The sequence below is a fragment of the Cynara cardunculus genome, assembly GCF_001531365.2.
Source record: "Cynara cardunculus var. scolymus isolate 2C chromosome LG 12, CcrdV1, whole genome shotgun sequence".
Taxonomy (NCBI): Eukaryota; Viridiplantae; Streptophyta; class Magnoliopsida; order Asterales; family Asteraceae; genus Cynara; species Cynara cardunculus.
The window spans coordinates 7,092,737-7,116,921 of NC_037539.1; the positions used below are offsets into that span (position 1 = coordinate 7,092,737).

The 24,185-nt window shown below is 35.7% G+C and overlaps 4 protein-coding genes across 9 annotated transcripts; 3 read left to right on the forward strand and 1 right to left on the reverse strand.

The window, feature by feature from the left end:
• On the forward strand, window positions 1–8,627 carry LOC112522553 (cellulose synthase A catalytic subunit 3 [UDP-forming]-like). Of its 2 annotated transcripts, XM_025131750.1 has the most exons (15): window positions 1–215; window positions 456–572; window positions 855–1,050; window positions 1,455–1,675; window positions 2,100–2,211; window positions 2,298–2,493; window positions 2,676–2,942; window positions 3,105–3,450; window positions 3,538–3,675; window positions 4,335–4,460; window positions 4,549–4,761; window positions 5,084–5,351; window positions 6,142–6,344; window positions 6,700–7,050; window positions 7,761–8,345. In XM_025131750.1, the coding sequence occupies exons 2-15, from the start codon at window positions 549–551 to the stop codon at window positions 8,343–8,345; spliced, it is 3,246 nt and encodes a 1,081-aa protein (XP_024987518.1). In that variant the 5' UTR covers window positions 1–215; window positions 456–548. The 2 variants fall into 2 exon arrangements, with proteins under 2 accessions (XP_024987518.1, XP_024987519.1); XM_025131751.1 differs by lacking the exon at window positions 1–215 and having other exon boundaries at window positions 549–572; window positions 7,761–8,627.
• A 336-nt stretch (window positions 8,628–8,963) lies between these two features.
• On the forward strand, window positions 8,964–10,253 carry LOC112523068 (chaperonin-like RbcX protein 2, chloroplastic). Of its 2 annotated transcripts, XM_025132506.1 has the most exons (6): window positions 9,001–9,222; window positions 9,310–9,394; window positions 9,481–9,572; window positions 9,659–9,716; window positions 9,824–9,889; window positions 9,982–10,253. In XM_025132506.1, the coding sequence occupies exons 1-6, from the start codon at window positions 9,113–9,115 to the stop codon at window positions 10,093–10,095; spliced, it is 525 nt and encodes a 174-aa protein (XP_024988274.1). In that variant the 5' UTR covers window positions 9,001–9,112; the 3' UTR covers window positions 10,096–10,253. The 2 variants fall into 2 exon arrangements, with proteins under 2 accessions (XP_024988273.1, XP_024988274.1); XM_025132505.1 differs by having other exon boundaries at window positions 8,964–9,394.
• A 1,568-nt stretch (window positions 10,254–11,821) lies between these two features.
• On the forward strand, window positions 11,822–12,767 carry LOC112523510. 2 transcript variants are annotated; one of them, XM_025133131.1, is made up of 3 exons: window positions 11,822–11,944; window positions 12,205–12,432; window positions 12,497–12,767. In XM_025133131.1, the coding sequence occupies exons 1-3, from the start codon at window positions 11,885–11,887 to the stop codon at window positions 12,641–12,643; spliced, it is 435 nt and encodes a 144-aa protein (XP_024988899.1). In that variant the 5' UTR covers window positions 11,822–11,884; the 3' UTR covers window positions 12,644–12,767. The 2 variants fall into 2 exon arrangements, with proteins under 2 accessions (XP_024988899.1, XP_024988900.1); XM_025133132.1 differs by having other exon boundaries at window positions 12,509–12,767.
• An 881-nt stretch (window positions 12,768–13,648) lies between these two features.
• On the reverse strand, window positions 13,649–22,307 carry LOC112522590 (nuclear transcription factor Y subunit A-4-like). 3 transcript variants are annotated; one of them, XM_025131822.1, is made up of 8 exons: window positions 22,170–22,295; window positions 21,804–21,886; window positions 21,438–21,669; window positions 17,790–17,872; window positions 17,568–17,630; window positions 14,941–15,105; window positions 14,094–14,471; window positions 13,649–14,016 (listed from the first exon to the last, which is right to left on the reverse strand). In XM_025131822.1, the coding sequence occupies exons 1-7, from the start codon at window positions 22,237–22,239 to the stop codon at window positions 14,100–14,102; spliced, it is 1,068 nt and encodes a 355-aa protein (XP_024987590.1). In that variant the 5' UTR covers window positions 22,240–22,295; the 3' UTR covers window positions 13,649–14,016; window positions 14,094–14,099. The 3 variants fall into 3 exon arrangements, with proteins under 3 accessions (XP_024987590.1, XP_024987591.1, XP_024987592.1); XM_025131823.1 differs by having other exon boundaries at window positions 21,804–21,844; window positions 22,170–22,294; XM_025131824.1 differs by lacking the exon at window positions 21,804–21,886 and having other exon boundaries at window positions 22,170–22,307.
• Between the last annotated feature and the right edge of the window lie 1,878 nt (window positions 22,308–24,185).

The following is a 24,185-nucleotide window of genomic DNA, read 5'->3' on the forward strand; positions in this document are numbered from 1 at the left end:
GCTGGAAGTATCACTGCCATTACACAATCAAGACGCTCTTTATATCTATATATAAATCTTTATTCACAGACCCTTGTGTTTCTCAATTATACTCTTTCTTCTCTGATCGATCCATCCAGATCCCTACTTGTTTTCTCTTGGGTCAGATTCGATCTGCGAACCCCATTGATGTCCAATTGGGTTTGACTCTTTTGGTTTCTGCGGCGTCTGATACGGTAAGCTCCAGATCTTATGAAGTACAAATGTTTTGTCTCGATTGTATCTATTTTTATTACACTATTGTAGTAATTAGTCACTACGCTTACGTTGATTGATCGATTAACTGATATGAAATCTGAAATGTATTCTTATATCAGAGATTTAAGATTTCAGTGGGTTTTCCCTTCTGCGATTAATGATTTTTCAGTTGGGTTTAGTGAAGAAGGGAACTGAATCTTTGATTTTCTTTCTACCAGGTGATATCACATTCAGATCCCTGGTTATGTTTACCGGATGCGATTGATTCTTGAGATTTCGTATTGATTGATCGCTCTTCTAAGCAAAGGGGAATGGAATCGGAAGGAGAAACTGGGGTTAGTGTTAATTTTGGTTATAATTGTATCGACTAATTAGACTTTTTGGATCAATTGTTCTGAAATTTTTGATCTGGGTTTTCATTTGAATACTGCAAATATGTTACTAAATTCAATCCAGTTTCACATATTAGTATCTGTTTGCTGTATGATCAAGTTATATCACCGATTTCTTCACCATTATTCTGATTGAGGGGGGTTGGGGAAGTTAATTTGATTCGATCACTAGAATATGGCAGTGGGTTCAGTGCATTTTATATTTGTGTCATTTGGATTGTGCAGGGGACTTCTGTGAAGAATGTTGGGACTCAGGTTTGCCAGATCTGTGGTGATAACGTTGGCACCGCGATGACTGGAGAACCTTTTGTTGCCTGTGATGTCTGTGCATTTCCAGTTTGCAGGCCTTGCTATGAATACGAGCGAAAGGATGGCAATAAGTCTTGCCCTCAATGCAAAACCAGATATAGAAGACTTAAAGGTTTTGTTCATCACCTTCTTCATGATTTCTCATATTCATATTGCTTATCTTACAGGTGGGTCATTTAAGTATATAACCTTGAACGAGATTTTAGTTAAATTCATGACCTAGTTGAAGAAAAATGGCTTCCATACACAAAAATGTTAAAAAACCTGTCAGAAGTCATGGATCTAGTGTATTTCTAAGTTTTAATAGGAGCATACATTTTTGAAGCAAGGGCAGATGAAGGTCATCAAACTAGATTCTTTTTAAAAGGTCATAGCTTCTAATTGAAAATTCATTTAAGGTCATTTATCCGAAGGACCTGTCGTTCTTGGATCATGCAATTGATTTCTGAATTGTCATTTAACACATGTGGGACTTGTTCTATAGATCTAATTTATCATCGACTTGCTTTGACACAGGAAGCCCTGCTATTTCTGGAGACAGAGAGGAGGATGTTGACGTAGATGATGAAACCACCAACTTCCCTTTCTCATCGGAAACTCAAAATGAGAAACAGAAGACTGCAGAGCGCATGTTGAACTGGCAAATGACGTATGGACGAGGGGAAGATACTAATGCTCCAAATTACGATAAAGAGGTCTCTCACAACCACATACCTTTACTCACCAATGGACATGAGGTATGCCATTTGATTTTGTGTGAAATGCATCAAAATGAAGTGAACTTTGCCTTAGTTCCTATTAGTGTAACAAAGTTTCAAGATTTCATATGTTTTACCCATTTTTACTGCTAACTGATGATCTTGTAATATTTGATGACGCCGATGTGAAGTTTATCGTCTACTTTGCTGTAACCCTTTTGTAAATATTTTGTAAACAGTCATGGATATCCACGTCATCAAATGTTATAAGATCGGTAGGTTACCTGTCAGAACAAGAAATTTTGGAACTTTGTAATATTGATTGTTTCGATACACTAAATTGGAACTAAGCTAAACTTTGTTGTGTTTTGATAAATTTTGGTCTTTGATTTTTTCCACGCATGCATTTTTCCAATGTGGCAAATCAAGTGTTGTGAACTGTTTTATCTTGCTTGTTTTCTAGGTTTCTGGTGAGTTGTCTGCTGCTTCTCCTCAACGCCTTTCGGTATCCTCTCCTCCACCCGGTGGGGAAAGACTCACACATTCGCTCCCTTATGCTGCATATCATCAATCTCGTATGTTTTTTGTGCTTCAGTAATAAGAGAATGAGCTATCTTTAGAATAAACTATTTCAATTCTAAAAGTAGTATACTGTTTGCAGCTAATATCAGAGCTGTGGACCCTGTGAGAGAGTTTGGATCCACGGGATTAGGAAATGTTGCATGGAAAGAAAGAGTTGATGGGTGGAAGATGAAACAGGACAAGAATGTGGTTCCAATGACAACGAGCCGTGCTGCCTCCGAAAGAGGTCAAGATATTGATGCCAGTACTGATGTCCTGGTTGACGATTCATTGCTGTAAGTTTTGTTTTAATCCTGTTGAAAGAAAATATTTGGTGCTCTCAAAATGGTTTTAGTTAATGGTGAATTTACAGTTCTAAAGCCCGATTCATCTTTCAAGGGCTTGTTAGTGAGTTTTGAACTATGTGTTGGTTGGTTATATGCTGACCGATTGATATGATCTAATTCTATTTGTGAAGGAATGATGAAGCCCGACAGCCACTTTCAAGGAAAGTGTCTATTCCATCATCAAAGATAAATCCATACAGGATGGTTATCGTACTTCGGCTGGTTATTCTTTGCATCTTCTTGCACTACCGTATAACGAATCCTGTAACTAATGCATATCCACTATGGTTGCTCTCTGTTATTTGTGAGATTTGGTTCGCCGTATCTTGGATATTGGATCAGTTCCCTAAATGGCTTCCAATAAATCGCGAGACTTATCTTGACAGGCTATCTCTAAGGTAACATAATCCCCTTATGGATCGTTCTTTTGTTTGAAAAAACTTATCTTTATGTAAGTTGTATGAGGTTAAGATGGTAATTTATCAAAAAAAAGGAAAACAAGATTTCTAATAGGTTTTGTAGTTCAGGAATTAGGAATCTAATACGGAATTATTTGATAGGTATGAACGGGAAGGGGAACCATCACAACTAGCTGCTGTTGACATTTTTGTTAGTACTGTGGATCCTTTAAAGGAACCTCCTCTTGTCACAGCAAATACCGTCTTATCCATTCTTGCAGTTGACTACCCAGTTGACAAGGTTTCTTGCTACGTTTCGGATGATGGTGCTGCCATGTTGTCATTTGAGTCGCTTTCAGAAACATCAGAGTTTGCAAGGAAATGGGTTCCATTTTGCAAGAAATACAACATCGAGCCACGAGCTCCTGAATGGTACTTTAACCAGAAGATTGACTACTTGAAAGATAAAATTCAACCAACATTTGTTAAAGATCGCAGAGCTATGAAGGTGGATTTTTTTTTTCCATTAGTAGATCACTCATTTTATATCCTCTTTCTATTAGTGGATTGTTTCTTACTTTCCGTTTCGATGCAGAGAGAATATGAAGAGTTCAAAATTCGTGTAAATGGCCTTGTTGCAAAGGCTCAGAAAGTCCCCGATGAAGGATGGATCATGCAAGATGGTACACCATGGCCTGGGAATAATACGAGGGATCATCCCGGAATGATCCAGGTTATTTAACTCTCATGCTGATGGACTGATGTGTGATCATTTCAATATTTGATTTTTTTTTCACTTTGCTGTCAAATTTAGTACTTCATTGCCACACTCGGGGGCCATTTAATAAAAAAATTGGGTAAACGCTGATTGGGTAAGATGATCTGACCAGGTAAGTAAGCCGTTTGCCTCTCACCGGGTCAACATCTCAGTCAGCAACATTTTTTGGTTAGAAGGTGTTGGTAAACAACATTATCTCTTACCCAGTTAGCACTACTTTCCTAGTAAGAGACTATAAGCACTTAGTAAACAACCCCTTACTGTAGTAATAATAATACTCCCTCTGTCCCAAAATAAGTTTCTATTTTTATTTTAATTTGTCCCAAAACAAGTGTCCATTTTCAAAAGTAAGTGTCTACTTTCCAATTCTACCACTAATTATGAGATGGAGAAAAACTTGATTACTCCCTCTATTATTAAGGGTAAAATTGTCATTCAGTTAAAAAACTGTTGTCTTTTACGTTGTGGACATTTATTTTGGGACGGAGGGAGTATCAGATTTGGTCCTCTTCGAAATAGTTAGGTTGCGTCTTTCTAGCATGAACACGCTATCTTGTGCTTTAAGTTTTTGCGACAAATGCAGGGTTAATTAAATATATTAATTTCTTTTTCAGGTTTTCTTAGGTCAGAATGGAGGGCTTGACAGTGAGGGTAATGAGTTGCCACGATTAGTTTATGTTTCCAGAGAAAAGCGTCCAGGATTTCAACATCACAAGAAAGCTGGTGCCATGAATTCCCTTGTGCGTAATTTTTATATATCGACCAACTCAAGTTTATCTTTTTTCTTATATGTGGGTGACCTTTAACTTTCCATATTGATACTTGTAGGTTCGTGTGTCTGCAGTCCTTACCAATGGCCCATTTTTGTTGAATCTTGATTGTGATCATTACATTAACAATAGTAAGGCTATTAGAGAAGCTATGTGCTTTATGATGGATCCAAATCTTGGAAAATATGTATGTTATGTTCAGTTTCCACAGAGATTTGACGGTATTGACAGAAACGATCGATATGCTAACCGAAACACAGTGTTCTTTGATGTGAGTTCTTTCATCTCCCAATCTATCTCAATCTTGTAATTCTTTAGGGTGCTTGGTTCAAATGAGAAAAGTAATTATTTTGAGAACATGGGAACCAACTATTCATGATGAATATCGTGATAGATTTTCATGATGGATAATGAATTTTTTTGGGTAATTCATCATGAAGAATAACTCATGAAATAGTTAATATTTACGGTTCTCATTTGAACTTTCTCCTATGTGTTGAAAAGCACCTCGTTATAGGGTAAATGGGCTTGATGGTTTCAAAATGTATATTCTTGCACACTTATTTATTTGACACTTGTTAATTTTTAAACAGATTAACTTGAGAGGTTTGGATGGTATTCAAGGTCCTGTTTATGTGGGTACTGGATGTGTCTTCAACAGAACAGCGTTATATGGTTATGAACCTCCTCTTAAGCCTAAGAAGAAGAGAGAAGAAGGTTTCTTCTCTTCCTGCTTTGGTGGGTCACGAAAGAAAAGTTTGAAATCAAGTAAGAAGGGATCAGATAAAAAGAAATCAAGCAAGCATGCTGATCCCACTGTGCCAGTATTCAACCTGGAGGATATTGAAGAGGGGGTCGAAGGTACGGTTCTTCAGTATCTATTATTTTTAGTACTTCTAGTTTCTCGCAGAATATTGAGTTATTAACCACGATATTGGGACAGAAGAAAGAGAAAATTTAAAAAGTATAAAAGTATGATGAAACAAAATGTTAACTAGTTAATAGTTATGTAGGGTTACAAAAAGATCTAATCTAATATTTTCTTCGACATTTGAGGCTGATTGGTTGTGTTATGAGAACCTTACGGCGAAAGGGTTTCTTAAAGTAACTGAATAAAATGTCTATGCCCGAGGATTTGAGAATTTGGGCCACTTGGTATATGAGTTCATTAACAACTCTAATCTGAAGACTCAGCAGCATTAGTCCACCTCGAAAGTATCTTTTTTAACCATAAAACTGAAGTTAACTTGAGTTTTTAGGTCTTGACTAATTCGTAGTACATAAGATTGCCTAATTGCTAAATTTTAAGATTATAGTTCAGTTTGGATTTGGATTTCAAGATGAATAAGTATGCTCTTCATGTCATCGGAAAACATCATGTCTTTGGCACAAATATAATTATTTAAAGTTCTTTTTATGTATATTGTATAAAGGAGTGCAAGTTTTATTTAGTGTTTCTTCATTTTTTTAATGTCTCGTAAAATTTCATTGTTTTTTGTTAGTAATTTAAATCCTCCTTGTCCATTCTCCGCCCTCTAAACCTTTTAATGACGAATGCTATAAAGGAAATCTTCCATTCTTGGTTTCGTACATCTTATATATATATATATATATATATATATATAATTATATTCTCCACTTGCTTCATCAGGTGCTGGGTTTGATGATGAGAAGTCATTGCTTATGTCACAAATGTCACTCGAGAAAAGATTTGGGCAGTCAGCTGTTTTTGTTGCATCCACACTTATGGAGAATGGAGGCGTGCCTCAATCTGCAGCACCAGAGACTCTCCTCAAAGAAGCTATCCACGTTATCAGTTGTGGTTATGAAGACAAAACGGATTGGGGAAATGAGGTGAGCTGCTTTTATAATTTTTAATCATTGTTTTTGGTTCAAGCTTTGAAAATGGAGAGGAAATTTCATTCGTTGAATTACACACACATGCATACATCATACACACATATTTATATCTATTTATGTATAGCAGGTTCAAACTAGGACCATAAATATTTTGAATACCTAGAAACCAACTATTCATGCTTTGCTCAGGATGAATGTTTTGATAAATGTTAATGATGAAAATTATTCATAATGAAAATGCATGCTATTCATGATGAATAATATTGATTATTCAGGGTTATTCCGTTCTAGAAACTCTCTTTTCCACTTGGTGCTTATACTAAGAGGAATGTTAACTTTAAATCTGCAGATTGGATGGATTTATGGTTCCGTCACAGAAGATATTCTTACAGGATTTAAGATGCATGCACGTGGCTGGCGGTCAATATACTGCATACCTCCTAGGGCTGCCTTTAAAGGTTCTGCTCCTATCAATCTGTCTGATCGTCTAAACCAAGTGCTTCGATGGGCTTTGGGGTCCGTGGAAATTCTTTTCAGCCGGCATTGTCCTATATGGTATGGCTATAATGGAAGGCTAAAATGGCTCGAGAGATTTGCATACATAAACACAACCATTTACCCCATCACTTCAATTCCTCTTCTCGTCTACTGTACTCTGCCAGCTGTCTGTCTTCTTACCGGAAAGTTTATCATACCACAGGTTTGCTTCATCACCTATTCCTAGTTGCTTTAACTACAAAGAACGTCTTTCGACTTACTGACACCAATCTGTATACTCCCTTAAACTGATGTCATAAAATTTGAAATAAGAAAAAAAAAAACCCTTTTTTGTCAATTAAAAAGAAAAAGATGACAAATTAATGTATCTTGAAATAAGGTTAACTTATTATATGTTTTCATATATGCACTACAATAAAACCAGCTTTATAGGACACCACATGTGTCTAAATGTCTTGATAGATTGCTTTATATGGTTTAAATTTATAGGATCAAACAATTGTTTTATCCTAATTGAAAGTGTTACAATAAGTTGACAGGACGTTTGTGGACATGCTAAGTTTTTAAGGACACGTTTGAAGTGAAGTGTTATATTAGTTTTGTACAAGTGTCCTAAAAATGTGGCTGTTTATAGGCAATCATTTTTACAAGATGTTTTTTCAAATAATGTCATATAAAAACCTAATAGGATGTTTTATTTTTTAATAAACTTGTAAGGACGATTAAAAGCGTCGTATATCAACTTATGCAACACTTTTAGCACAACTGTTTGGTCCTATAAAGCAGTCTATTAGGACATTTAGACATATTTGGCGTTTTATAAAGCTGATTTTGTTTAATGATAGAAAATTTAAGTTTATAATAGCATCTCTATCGTATATTAATTAAATCTTTGATCTTTCATGGCTGCAGATCAGTAACCTTGCTAGTTTATGGTTTATATCCCTCTTTCTTTCCATCTTTGCCACGGGTATACTGGAAATGAGGTGGAGTGGTGTCGGAATAGATGAATGGTGGAGGAACGAACAGTTTTGGGTCATTGGTGGTGTTTCTGCCCATCTTTTTGCCGTCTTCCAAGGTTTGCTTAAAGTACTTGCTGGAATAGATACCAACTTCACTGTCACATCAAAGGCATCAGATGAAGATGGTGATTTTGCCGAGCTTTATATGTTCAAATGGACAACTCTTCTCATCCCACCAACGACTCTCCTCATAGTAAACTTGGTGGGAGTGGTTGCTGGAATCTCGTATGCGATCAATAGCGGCTACCAATCATGGGGTCCACTCTTTGGTAAACTGTTCTTCGCCTTCTGGGTGATTGTACATCTTTACCCCTTCCTCAAGGGTCTGATGGGGAAACAAAACCGAACGCCTACCATTGTTGTCGTGTGGTCCATTCTTCTTGCTTCCATTTTCTCTCTATTATGGGTCCGAATTGATCCATTTACCACGAAGGTTACTGGCCCTGATGTCCAGTTTTGTGGAATCAACTGTTAAATAAAAACATAGAATGCAGGTTTGAAGAAGGTCCTCTGTTTCTAAGTTAACATCTGGATATTTAAGCTTTTTGTAATGTGGAGATATTCCCATTGATGGTTTTTCAAGTTCTCAAATTACTGCATAGTTGCAAGACTGGATACATGTATTATTATTATCTTCATTCTTTTTACAATTTTGTATGCTATAAACCACTTTGTTGCATTTTGTAATTTCCAATTGTTGGACTTTTATTGTAATATTATATACCCTCATTAAAATCCATTTGTGGCTTTTCTGGTTGTACCTGTTTCATTGCTAGTTTCCAAAAGATCAAGGTGCTGTTTGGTTGGTTTTTTATAAAGATCTTTATGGATAGAGTTGTTTATGTGGATTAATCTATCGTTATAAATGGGGAAGGTTTTTGTTTGGAAGAGTTTTTTCATAGATGGAAAGATACATTTTTTTATCCAGAGGGACAGGTTTGGAAAAAACTTTCTGAGAGGCTTATTGAATAAGCCACTTTCTATATCATCAAGTCATTACCAAACAGGCATATATAACTGACCAAATAAGCTGCAAGTCCTGTTAAGCTTATTAAGCTGGTAATAAACAGACCCTAAGAGATATTTTCCATCTGAATCAATTTGGACCATAGAAAACAGACTCAGGGGATAAGACAAAGAAGATACCCTTCTTCTAGATCGTCTGAATCTAGCTATATATGTCTGAATTGTTTGTATAGCTTTGAGCTTTTAGATACCCATTCTTTCTCTTTATAAAGGAAGATGATTGGAGCTATTATGTCTGCAAATTTGAGGTCATACCCATGTCTTGGCTTATCTGCAGAAACCAAACGTAGCTTGAGAACGAGGAAGAAGAATGTAGTGGGCATGAAGTTAACGAATTTGAATTCATATTCATGTCTGAATAGTTCTTTCTTGGATGATGAATGGTATGCAAGAATCGTTTGTTTATCTTTCAGGAAACAACAACAGCAAAAGATCAGAAAGTTTATCGTCAATGAGCTTGGTGGGCAGTACGAAGAGGTCTTCAACGACGTTAAATTGGTAATCTTTTTGTTTCCATTCTATGTTTCTTTCGGTTCTCGAGTCTTTACTACGAAAGATTGAGCAAAATGGTGGTATGGATGCAGGAATTACGCAACTGGTTCACCGCGAAAGCAGTTAGAACTGTTCTTTATCAACTCTATGAGATGAATCCACCTCAGTATATGTGGCTACATAAGCAAGTGAAAGCCATCATTACTTTGTTTTTGTTATCGTGTTTCGTTAAACGCAAGTTTCGTTTGATTTCGGGCGTTTAATTTGCAGTTTCATTGCTGAAAATGATCCTGCAGACGGGAAACTATTTCTCCGGACTCTTGCAAAGGTAATCTTCAAACATTAAACATGTGTTTGGTTTGATAGAATGGTTTTGAGGGATTTGAATTTCATGGAAGGATTTGAAATCGCTACTTTTTTTTTTTTTTTTTGCAGGAATCTCAAGATATTGCTGAACGGGTCATGATAACGCGACTTCACCTGTACGGAAAATGGATTAAGGTGACCTCATTGTTGGTGGAAGTAATCGTCTTTTTGCGAGTGTTGAAGAAAGATAACGGAAATCTAATTTTGTTGTTATTACGGTGATGTAGCAATGCGATCATGCTGAAATCTACAAGGAAATTTCGGATGAAAACTTGGAATTGATGCGGGAAAGGCTCTTGGAAACCATTGTGTGGCCTACGGATGACAAAATTACAGAGTAAACGAATGACTTATATCGGCTCGGTTCATTCTATTTACTGCTACTGTTCTAGAAAAGCGTTTACAAAGGTTTTAGATTAGAAACTTCTTATAACTGATTTTAAAACAAGTGTTCAAAAACATTTTAATCCAAGGAGGAATAAAAATCCTCTTGTGGTCATGGAGGTTCAAATGCGGTGACTCTGGGCTATCTGAAAGCATATGGTCATCCTATGATTAGTCAGTTCACATAGCCGGTTGGATATCCAGGTTAATAACAAAAAAAAGCTTTAAGCAATCGGTTTCAGATAAAATATTTAACAGCTATAATATTGTGTTTTAAAATACGATTTATAAATTGATTCATTTTCTTTACCCAAAAAATTAGAATTCTTGTTTGCATACTTTTTTCCATCATTTCCAAAACTTTGGTGTGTTTTTGTAATTATGAAGGGCCTAAATGTAAAGATTCGTAGAACAATGTGGATAATGTACTTGACACACCTTTCAAGAGCAAAGGAGGATGATCACGTGACCCCTCACGTGTTGTTTAGATCCTATCTCTTCTTAGTCCGTACAATTGCTAAGCCCCCTAAAGTTTAGTTTATACCCAGATTGTAACCTTGAGGTTTTAATAATTTACATAATGAACCTTAAAAGATATAATATTTGATTTAATGATTTTAAAAAGAATTGAGAAAACTTTTTGGTGACAATAAATACATTGATCTTTTATAATGATTAAATAAACAAGTAATTTAAAGAAAAATGTTGATTTTTTTAATAACGTAAAACATGACGAATATTATAAGAGATTCGTATGATAAATGTTTAATTGGTTTGAGCTTGGTAGGAGGTTCCAGGTTCAAATCCAAGAAGAAATAAAAATCTCTTTGTGGTCACGAATGTTCAAATGTGGCGACTCCGGACTACTTGTAAAGCAGGTGATTGTTCTGGGATTAGTCGGCTCGCAAAGCGGGTTGGATATCCAGGTTAATAACAAAAAATTAAATTTTATTTATTTTATATCTGTTATAACCAAAAACTATCTTGTAACTATTAATGATATTCATGTCAAACTGTAAAGTTATACCATAATTCTTGATTTCGCGAAAAATACTAAATAAAAATCAACTGATGACACGTCATTGGAAAACTCGTTTGTCAGGTAAATATGTACGAAATTGGAAAATTAAACATGTAATACATTAGTAGAGTGAAAAATTAATTGTATTAAATAAAAATTAAGGGGTCATTTATAAAAAATCTATAGGGTAAATGTTTACTGACAGAAGTCGTCACACTCAGTTAACTTATCCGGTAACATTCTTAACCATCAAAATTGATTTAAAGTTCATGCCTTTTACCCGATAAGCATTTATCGAGTGACAGTATTCTCCCTTGGTTACTGGATAAATTATTTATGCTTGCCAATGCTCACCGGTTAAAATAATTGATATCTCCCTAACTTAAACATCGTTACTTATTAATACATTTTACCTAACAAAAAATGTTCCACATGAAACGGAAATAATTTATCAGCCAAAATTGCAAATGATTGAAAGTACAAGGACTTGACATAGCAACTAATAAAAGACGCCATGTCGCCAATTATGATCTTATCATGTGACACGTAATCATGCAACGTGGCTTCAGACCCAATTCACCAGACGCGTGTCGATCTGCAGTTGCATTTAAGACGAATTAATGAAATACATTTCTAACATCAATAAACAGTTAAAGCTTCAAGTCCTTTCTATTTTGATTCGCGGGGAAAAAACAAGCCATCTTTGAACGAAGATCTTGGCACCAATGGCGGTAGCTACAGTTGAGGAACCCATGCTTTACAGGCTTGATCGTCTCGATAACATTGTGAGTTTCAATTTATACCGATCCATGCTCATCGATTTCTGTTTTATTCCGGCCGTCGTGATCAAAATTCGATCACCTGGTCAGATCAGGTCGCATATTCTCGAATTCAGATTATCTGTTTAATTTTTCCTCGGCATTAATCGAATTCTCGTGTTCTTCTAACGGATCGATGAATTTAGTCAGTTGAATTGTCGATTCAACTTGTAATATATGCATGATTCATGATTATTGTTGATGTATGATCTTAAATTTGTACGAAGGTGAGGCAATTGGAAGAACTAAGAGGGGGAAATCGAACTCCAAAGAGCTCAAACGCATCAACACCGTCAAGCTGTACACTAACGAGCGAAGGTCAAGCATCATCCCTTGAATTCTCTCCGAGGAGCTTAGAGAAGCACTGCCGGCCGATGGATGACGTGATCGTGGAGACCGGAGTGAAGGGGACGCTGATCGAGAGGCTAATCCACGTGGAAGAGCGTGTAGCGAAGGTAAAGCATAAGAGAAGCAAAGTTTTGTGGGTTTGAGTTAGAATGTTGACTGTGCCATCTTCAGTTGTGTATGCAGTTGGAAGAGGAGATAGAAGCAGAGAAAAGGAGGAGAGAAGAAGAGAAGAAGAAGGAGGTGGTGGTGGTGAAAAAGAGAGGCTTAAAGCAATTGCTCAAATCTTGTGTCACTGCCAATAAATCAACACCATCGTAAATCCAATTTCTACTTTGTTTCTTTTTTGGGGTTTTTGTTGATGTATGGATATCATGGACTCTTTAAATTGATGCCTAATTGTTACTTTATTTTTAATTGTTAGGGTTAGAGTTTATGTTGCAAATATCGATCACACCACACTTGAATCAATCCAAAATCGAGTGGAAACTTAATCAAAATTTAACCCAAGATCCAAAAATAAATTCTACCGAGTTTGTAATGCGAAAATGATAAACTCGAATGCTCAACGAACAATAATCTATACTGTACTTATTATAAAGCATTTGATAAAAAATATTGAAAATTATTTTTTATGCGTAAAATATTATTTATTAATATATATTATTTAAAATTTAAGATTGTAAATAGATTGTATGTAAGTATAACTTATTAAAGCTTTATATGTGAATTCGTATAACTAACTATAAATAAATAGAATCAAATACAAGATAAATACTTTATTTTAAATATAAAATATTTAAAATATAATTAAAATAATTATTGAGTTTTAACAAAATATTTAATTATTATCTTTATAAAAAAATATATTATTAAACCAAAAATAAATTATTTTGTTATTAAACTTAAATTAAATTATACATAAAAAATGAGAACTTTTAAATAGTTGATTTGATGTTAACATTGATATATTTTTAAAATTTTTATTATATTTTTAAATTTATATTTTATTGAAAAATAAAATCATTATTGTTTTCTTAAAAACATATAAAATCGTATTATAACATTGATAGAGACAAATAATAAAATAAAACATTAAAATCGAGATGTGTCTCGTTACATTATGCAAATACTCTTCTAGTAATAAAAATTAGCTTGAAGAAAAAGACCCCAGGGTCGGGACAAGCTTTATGGTTGAAAAAGGGCCCAGACGGGTTTTCCGGGCCCAGGTGTTTTTGGGTTTTAACCGGCCTTTTCCGGGGTTCCTGGGACCGGGTTTAATTTTTTTGGAATTGATCCCTTTTTTGAGCATTTACCCAATATGTATTCTAAAGATTTGTGGAATATTGAAGCGAGTCGAAAATCAATACAAAGTGTCATCCAAATTAACAGAATTTGGCCGAAAGGAGACGAAGAGCAGCAGTTCCAAACATAAGGTAAATCCTGCCTGATAACAACACAATATCACACCTTCCAAGTGTGAGGTCATCTTTTCCAGATCCCAAAAATGTACAACTTTTTTACTAAGATGGTACAACTCTACATTGCATAAAGAGGGTTATGAGATCAGATAGGTTATTAACCATTCCAGCCTTCCAATATCTCTACCCCAGAAGAAGAACACAAGTAACCAAAGCCAAGAATGAATTGCCTGAGAACATATGGGGAAAACAGTCTCTCTCTCTCTCTCTTCCCTGCAATATCAATTTACATAAAATAGTTTAACTGGAGAATCATTAAAAAAGATGGTCAAAATTATATGGATACTGACCTTTTCTCATTTGTAATATGGATCCCTTTTTGGGACTTGATTTACCATATTGCCCTTCTCCCTTTTGAAGTAATGCACTCCCTCTTCCCTGCCCATCAAATGGAAGTTGTATGTTGATGACAAACTGTGGTGATCATTGTTGTTGCCATTTGAGGAAGTGTTTCTTTTGAGCACATCCTCAAAGATGGACGAATTTCCGGCATAATCTGTTGATAGATGATCCGAGTTGAATGATTGCGTTGACATCGATTTTGGCTCCTTTTGTGCTGTGGAATTTGCGGTTGAATCGCTACCGAGCTTTTTCGTATTGAGGAAGCGGCCCCCACAACCCCGAGCTCTTTTCATTGCGTGTTGGTGTCGTGATTCATGAAGATACGGCTAAAAGAGCATGGCAACAGAGCAGGAAAAACAGTATTGTAAGTTGGCTAAAAGTGATTTTTTGGTGACTGAATATTACTGTTGAGAGTCTTACATCGACTAGACTCGAACATTTTCTCCTCAATATATGTTGGAAAACCTCTCTCTCCTAAAAAAACTTTACAAAAAAGTAACCACATTCTCACATAATATTAGAGCTAAGGTCTATCGTTTGGGATATATTTGCCCGTCTAGCCTCCATTAGAGGGGCATGTTACTTGAGGGGCTCATTTAGAGAGTAATCTATTGGTGGCGTGTTACTTGGGGGCTCTTTTAGAGAGTAATCTATTTGGGTTCCACCGTTGCACACATTCTCACAGTTACCATGAAACTCACCATTGGCTCGATAGAATCCCAATCCCAGTTAGGCAATAATATATCTTATTTCGCAGGGTGGTTTATGAACAAAGCATGCAATTAAAAATTCTACCTTTCTGGATTTAATCACTTTCTTTTTCAGTTCTGCTTTAGCTCTTGACTGTCTTCGCCTCAGAATCCCATGATATTGTTTCGCATTCACATAAACAGGGTCCTCTTCCGTTTGAAGGGGCAATGGCATTCTAGTTTGATGGATTCCGAGTAAGCGTGGATGTGCCTGGCTCCAGAGAACAGTAGGAAAAACTCCATTAAACAAAAAACGATCAAAACCTCACAGGCTCACACAACTTATAAGCATGTTAAGAGTTTTCATGCATTAGAGAAAAGAGAATCATCCATACAGCATCTAACAAACCACCACGAATGACCCAATTAAATACGAGATAGTTTAGATAAATACAAACATATAAATGGATAACAAGAATTGATTGACATGCTCAGATTGTCATAACACTGTTCAGCTGAAACCTATAAGAAATATGTAATTCCTTGTTTTTCTATGTTTCAGCATCTACCACTGCCTCCCCTTCCATTTCATGCCAAGAAACATCATTTGACCATCTCATGACCCAGATTTTAGACTTCATGGCACCCTCTAAATGAACTTCGCCCTAGGGATAATCGATGCATTTTTGTGGGTTATTCTTATCGCTGTTATGATCCCCATCTAGTACATAATTTTGTTTCCACTGTTATCACTTTTTCTTGAAACTAGTTTCCTCTTGCCTGTCTTCTTTTCTAGCAAATCACCCAATTCTGATTTCGTTCTAGAATATCCCCAGATTCTGATTCAAATTTACTCTAATATTCCAATCCACTCCATATCCCATTATTGCACCAAACTCCTCCTGATGTGCCTCTTCCTACTTCCTCTAATGGTCCTAATGCTCATTGAAAAGTGTACTTGTGTAGGTAAGCCAATTGATAGACTATCCAACTTGATCATCTAATCTTTGTTGCACTAACATTTATTCGAGTCATTTTGCTTATATCTCAGCAATGTAAAGATGTCATATTCCCAGGCTATTCAGAGACACTAGATCATCCAGGATAGAGAGATGCCAAGTGCGTGGGATTAGCTGACCTTCTTACTCGTAAATATACCACTGTTTGAAAGTGGGTTTACCTTGTCTAACTAAATCCAAATGGCTCTCTTGCTTGCATGAAGGGACTTCTACGACCATTGGGTCAGTTTGGGTTTGCTCCATAGATTAACTTGCATGTATGTTGACAGAACTGCTACAGCTCAGATAAACCCTATATATGTGACAAGTTGAGCATTTTCACTATCTATGCTCCAACTTGAGGAGGAGCGTTAAGATTGTATGCTTAATTATGTCAATATTCCTGTAGGGATTGTAATCTTGGCCATGGCCCACATATGTAAATCATAAGTATAATGCTGCACTATGAGTAAGGACACAATTTCTACGAACTAACACATCTTCATCAACATTATGGTTTCTAGATTCTTTTGTAGCACAAAGCGACTTTTGGCATGACTCATATCCAATGTTCAAAAAGGCGCGATGTGGCGCAAGACGCGTCTCCGCCGTTACGAGGTGTGGCTCAAGCCATGGCACGCTGCAGCATGCGTTTTTTATAAATTTTTTAGTTTTTAATTTTTTTTTATCTTCTTTAATTTTTTTTATCTTTGTGTTTTTACACTTTTAGCTTTAGATTTACACTTTTATAGATTTATCTAATCACATCACTCATAGTTTCACGAATTCATAAACGCAATGGACTCACGGTTAAAACTAAGTGATAAAAATTATTTTTATTTTAAATATTTAATCAAAAACTATTTTTATAATAATAATCTATATGATTATTCTTCTTTTAATATGAATCTACATTTTTTAAATATCATTATCTAATTAGATAAAATATAGAAAACATATATGTAAATATATAATTCTAAATATGACATACAAATTTGCCGCCTTATGTCGCGCCTTGAAAAACCTCGCGCCCTCGCCGTGGCGTGTAAGGCTTGAGGCTTGACCTCGCGGCCACGCCACGCCTCATGCTATTTTGAACCTTGCTCATATCTATGTTCAACTTGAGGACTGTAATAAATATGTATTTCCTAGAGGTCACTCCTCATAAGAGATTATTGCATTTAGACTCAACTTCTCTAAAAGTTTAAATAATTATGTGTCCCTTGAAAGCCTTACACCACCAAACACAATATAAGTGAGTTAAGGATTTGTTTCCTGCAAGTCATTTCATGAAACCTGAGGACCTTCAACATGCAACTTCCGGTTGCATACTTCACCCTCAATATTTCTTTATTGGGGGAAAATATAACCAAATTGGAAATAAGGAGAAGTGTGGTGCTTTGCATCCAAAAGGGGGTTCCAAGTATTAGGTGATACAACACCTACGGTTGGTGTTTTGTTGAAATGGGAGTTCCTAAGAAGTATTTTCTCAACCCCATGTTTTTTGATGGTTACAACAGATTGTTCCTAGAGAGATGAACTTGGAACTTCAACAAGTTGGTTAACTCTCACTTATACATTACCTCATAGACATGTTAAGGGTCGATCAATTCCAGCAGTTGCTACCATAACATGTCAGCCTAGTAATGATTGCACAAAAATTTCCTCTGTAAGCTGTCACAAGAAAAATAATGCAACCGCACAAGTTTAGGGAAAGGGTGCATCACATTCTCACCTGCGTTCCATAAGTCATCATTCCAGTAAAATGTGTATCCTGATATGGATAAGATGTTAAGACCTGCAAAATGTTTATAGTAAGTACATAGCCAGTTGTTTATAACTTTGAAGTTGAATCTCTAGTTAGTAGAGCAGAGCCCCACAACAATGTGCACGTGAACTCATTTTTCACAACTATCTACAGAAGCCCGATAAAAACATATCTGTAGAGAGAGATTACAATTGAGTGGCCCACAAGCTCCATTGGTGAACTTGTTTCAACTTGTTTGACTTGTTGCTCTTGGCCATTATTCATATTCAGTCCTGAAATATTAATTTCAATGTCATTATTACATTCTTCAGTCCTAGTAGAAGAACAATGCACAGAGAAGGCAACCCTTCAACCGAAAAAAGTAGAGTGGTTAAAGGCAACACCATAGAGAATATAGATTCATATAACAAAAATTTCAAGGTCTCGCATAATTGAAACAGATGTCCATGCGAACCTACATCGTCCCAACCAGTTGAGCGAAAAGAGGTCAATCAAAGTCTTTAAGCATCAAAAGACTGGCTTGCTAGGGTAATAACCTGATGCCTCCTAGCTCAAGAACAAAGATTTAAAGCCGGTGGAAGGCCATAAGAGGAAAGTGAATCAAGATCATTAGCCAGTACTGCACTGAATAGCAAAACAATTCTACTAAAGAAAGTTAAAACTAGAAGGGATCCCTCCAATTTCCCCACAATTCCATGATACGAAAGGATATGCTTCTAGAGATGACAAGCTGAAATAGTAAGGACTAACATTATTTATGAAGAAAAAAGATGATAGACAGTTGGATAATTTCAAAGGCCTTAAGAAAGTCACCAAAGAACCACAGTAATACATCCCTGTGATTTCCTATACATCATACCTACTCCAAAGAAGTCAAGCCCTCAAGGATATGGGACTGAATGGAAAACCAACTGATGTATGCCTTCCAACTAAAATGTTATTAAGATTAATGTCGAGCAGGAACATATACCATGAAGTTGATACTTTCCCTTTCCTTGTACTGTTTATGCCAGAGAACTGGTGGAAGAACTTCTCTAAGAGAGTTGGATTTTAGTGGTGGAGGGGAGTTTGCCAGATAAAGATCCCATATCCAGCAGATTCTAGAAATTATTGTGCATCATCTAGCTTGGAAAGAGCTTCAGAGCGAGATGATGGGAACCCCATGGGATACAGGCGTATGAGACGGCGTATGAGACTTCTCAGAACCTCAAAGTTAAAATAAGTCAGCATAATAAACCTTTTTTCCTGGCCAAATTTGTATAGAACCACTATATTCAAAATTCCTCTTTTTTCAGAATAGAACCTTTGCAATGACCTTCCCAAACATCGCTAGCATAAAACCAAAAAAGGACCATACTAGGTATGTGTCTCCTAACCACTTTCTAATATTTGACTTATCCCTGTGTGCACTGCAAATTTTCCTTTTTAAACAACCAACTCAATAAAAAAGGGCTCGATGATTTACCGCTCAAGAGAATCCAAATTCCCCTAAAATACTATCTTCCTGATCAGGGAACATTCGCAGGAAAAATCACTGTTTTAACTTCATCACTGGATTGTCAAGTTACCTATCCTTTTAACGAGGACGCCACTACCCTTATTTATTGTGTTAAAACACTCCTGCATTTTGGGGAGAAGGGAGTAGAAATCTGGATAGCACACTCTCACTGAACCTTGACGCTAGACACTTTGAGGTGTGTGGGTGTGTCATATTGGTCTTATAATATCTTAATAAGTTACTAAGCAACTCAGACATAAACAACGAAAAAGGATATTTGATGTATATAGGCAAAGTTAAGAAACTGTTGCAGCAAATGAATATAGTGATATCTACATAATTTTATAATAAGTCCCAAAAGGAAGCCAGGTCAAACGTCTATACTTCCGACACATAAGCCTGCCTAGATCTAAACCATACCACCTAAAGTGTTGGTAAAGGGACCATAATCATGATTATTATAGGATATCTATATTTATTGCATAATAAAATGGTGCTCTAGAGTTCTAGGAATATAATCATGATTATTACAGGCTATCTATATTTATTGCATTGGGACTCATTTTAAACCATACCACCTAAAGTGTTGGTAAAGGGACCATTAAGCTTAAGACCACATAATAAAATGGTGCCATAGAGTTCTAGGAATATAATAATGATTATAGGCTATGTATATTTATTGCATTGGGACTCATTTAAGCACATAAATCAAACCAAACCAAACCAAACCAAACCAAACCAAAGAGACCCCCTCTTGTAAAGAGTAGAGAGGTAGGGTGAGGGTAAGGATGTATGCAAACCTTGCTATTAACATAGTAGAGAGGTTGTTTCCATGAAGACCCCCTCTTGTAAAACAAAAATTAAAGGAATAGGTAGTGACATCCTCATTAAGCTTCATGAGGCGTCACTACCCTAGTTATGCATCCCCAAAGCCTCCTATCAGATGTCATGTCCTCGGAAATGTCTAAGGCCATGTCCATCCTCAATTGTTCATCCCACGCCTCCTCGGCCTTCTACTCCTCCTTATCCCCTTGAATATCATACTCTCTACCCTCCCCACCGGTGCCGTAGTTTGCCTCTTGCATACATGTCCAAACCACCGTAACCTTCCCCTTCTCAGTTTACCCATGATAAGTGCAACTCCCAACTCCGCATAAAAATCCTGTCCGGTATGTTGTCCAACATGGTCCGAGCACAAGTCCACCTTAGCATCCTTATTTCTACAGCTTGTAACTTCCTTTCATGCGCCATCTTCATTGCCAAACGCTTTGACCATACAACATAGTTGGTTTAATGGCTATATTGTAGATTACCCCTTCAGTAGAGATGGATTCAAGTTATGCCTGAAGATAGATTCTGCAAGTAACAATTTGTACACCATTTCATCTCTAGCTCACCAACACTGCTATGCACAGATTCCTGAGCCATGCAAGGTCATTGGCTATACATTAAGATGATAGCCTAATGATAAAGCTTTCACCCTTTCTTGCCAAGATAACAGGCTCAAGTGTAACTTTTTCCACCCAAAAGAATTAAGTAAAATAAAAATTCCCATCATGATCTGAGCTTATGGGAACATATAATGCACAAGTTTTTTAGTATATTAAACATTATGTTTGGGTATGCCATGAAAAACAAGTTTAGAACTTAATGAAACTGTATCAATAAGAAGCGCTATGAGATTTTCTTTTACCCTGGTTCAATTTCTAGAAGGTTCTCATAATGAAAAAGACTTGCATATTGGTGCTCCAGATTATATAAAAAAAATCACCACTTCATTATATGAACTATACAAAATGAGGACATAAAGGAGTGTGATTATCTGGTTGATAAGACAGTTTCAACTTTCAAGCTCAGTATTTTTTGTATCTTGTAAAATAGAATAGTTGATAATTGATTATAGATATCACAACCATAATGACTCCCCAATTCAGTAGCAATAATTAGTCAATGCTATAACAAAATCTACTATATATCCTAATATTAACATGAAGAGATCTGATCAAGTTACATAAGGAAATTCCTTCTACTATTAGGCAGAATTTTACAATAACTTATAGCATGACAAACTATGGCAATCACCAAACATGTCATTTAGTTCAGAAATGAGGAAGTGGTGAGGTTGGTCGTTACTATTCATGACCTTAATTCATGAACCCAAAAGAGCAACCCAATATATCAAAGCTCCAGGTTTTTTGAGCCTTGGGAAAGAACTCTATGTATGCAACATATCCCTTTCATGACCTTCAAGCCAAAAAGGGGCAACCTTATCGGTTGATCCGAGGATAACCCCTTATCATCATATGCATGTAACCATAATAAAATTCACTAATGTATACCAGACTGTGGGACTGTGGATGCATCAGTATCTTCAGCAACAGCATCACTAGTGGTTTGTAATTGAGCTCCGACCTTAATAACCCCATTTGTTTCACCAAAAGAAGACATCACACCATTTCCAATCCCATGCCACCAAGGTTGTGAATAGACTGCTGACGGAGAAATATTTTGTTCTTCAGCTTCTCTACGGCGATCTTCATCTTGAGGTTTTGCAGGCATCGTCCTTGACTCCTTTGAAAAATAAAACCCCATGTAATCAAAAAGAAGAACCAATACAATAACAAGGTAAAAATTGCAACTATTCATCAGCCGCAAATTACAAACTACGCCTGAGCATAATTATGCTAAAATTAACAAGCAAATACCATTAGGTTCACCATAAATCCTGTAATTCTAACCCCAAAACCTGTATAAATCACCAACCACATCACCCTCATGCCACAATATCCTGCAAGTCAACAAAATTTTCTCAAACAGCAAGTGCGCTAATCATGATAGATTCTTCTCCCAGACCACATCATCAATAACTCAATTTCCTCAAAACAACCCACTTCGCAGCAAATCAATTAACGAGCACATAGTCATAAATTAAGTATGATTAGTATGAACCAATCCATACATCTCTAATTACGCTATCAATTTGTAAGTGGATGCGTGTATAGAGTTAGATATATCCAATCATTTGAAACAGAAAGCCCTAATCGAACTGAAAAACGATAGAATTGACTGACCTGTTGTTGGAAGGGAGTAGAAAATTGGAATCTTCAAGATGATACTGAAACTGAATTCAAACCCATTCATCCGTAATCACCCACAACACAAATAACAAATTAAATAAATACAAAATCAAGAGATAATTAACGAAGAAATGGTTTTGTATTTTTGTCGTATTTATTACATAAATAAAATAATTTTATTCAGAGTTCACGCCAACGTCACTATTCGTGTCGCTGTTAAGGAGAAAACTGAATAAATAAATCCCAAAAGAACCGTCCTGATGCCTATTTACACCAATGCCCCTTCCCCAAGTTTATTCAAAACAATTTATTTATTTTCGCTTCTCAATTTTATGAAAATAAAATTACCAAGGGATTGTTTATTAAATGCTTATCCAGTAGGTGTTTATCGGAAAAAAATTTACACTGGACGAACATGACAAGACCCAAAAATCTAGAGCGGATAGAAAGTCTTATCCGGTAAATGAGGATGACGACTCTTACCCGGGTAAGCACTTACCAGATATATTGTTGCATACGATACCATTTTGATATACTATAATCTTATTCAAAAAATAGATTATAGTGTTGGCTTCTAACGGTAAACACTTACCGCTGAGGGTGCTCAAAAACCCGATCAATCCAACGTGAAATAACTTAACCTGAAGTAACCCGATGTCTAATCGAGTTGTAAAATTGTCAAACCATAGGTATTAGATTGATATTGGGTTACTATTATTTGAAACTGATATAATCCGATGAACCCGATATCCTTTTATTTCTTGAATTTAATATGATTGTTGAATTTCTATTAATATATACAATGGACAATTACACTATCATGTATGCTTTTCATATACACATATTTTCAATCTATTCATGTATCTATATAACTCATTCATATATATGTTCTGTAACTGTGAACATATATATGTAAATTGAGAAAATTAACTCAATCTGATATACGTAAAAAAATATGGATAAATTGTATCTAATGGTTGATGATGAAAAAAAAAATTATTAGTAAAGAAATAACATATTCAAAATTAGAAAAATAATTTTAATATATCAAAGTATCAACCCCGACCAACCCGACTAACCCGTACGGGTTGGGTTGCACTTTGATTTAGGTTGGGTTAGATTAAGATTTTTTCAAACCGCAAACATTAGGTTGAGTTATTTAAATGTCTTCAATCCAATCAAATCCAACTCATAAATACCCCAACTTACCAGATAAACATTTAAGTAAAGAGCCCTTAATAACATCAACATTTTTATATATAGGTGTTTTAATATATTGGACGATGTAGAGTGAATCTGGTTTAGGTGAGGATTAATTTTCTCTTTTATTTTTTTATTAAGTAAATAAAGAGTGGGGTGGAGTGGAGTGTGGACCACTTGGGTGGAAGGCCAGGTGGCATGACACGTCATAGGAGCAGGCAAGTTTGACGTTGACTCATTTAAGGGGCAGGGGGAGGGGGGCAGCACTTGGCTTGATCATAGGCAGCACTCCCTCCAAATCTCCCTTATTTTCCCGCCACCTGGCATTTGCACTCTTAACTAAATTCAGATAATCAAGTACTTAAAATTTAAATATTCAGATGGTTTTGTATTAATCAATTTGAGTGTAATTTCTTCATGAGATTTTATATATTAAAAAGATGTTTTCGAAATTATAATATTGGAAAAAATCCTTTTTTATTATTAAAATATTTATTTCACTCACTTTCACTTTCACATGTTTCCTACCGACACTCCATTTCCATTATATTAAAATAAAAAAGAGATAATTTCAATAATATTTTATCAAATGTACCGAATATTTTAATGGTATAGTCAGTATTATAATTGTTAAAATAGAGTAATTGTTGGGGTTGAATATAATTTTTTTAGAGATTTTGACTTTTAACACTCTGTTTTAAAAAAAATATAACATAGATATTGGAAATGTTCTTAAAAAACAGTGACGAAATCCCAAGACGATCTAGATTTGTTGTAAAAGCCCAAATTTTATTGACGTTAAATCTTTCG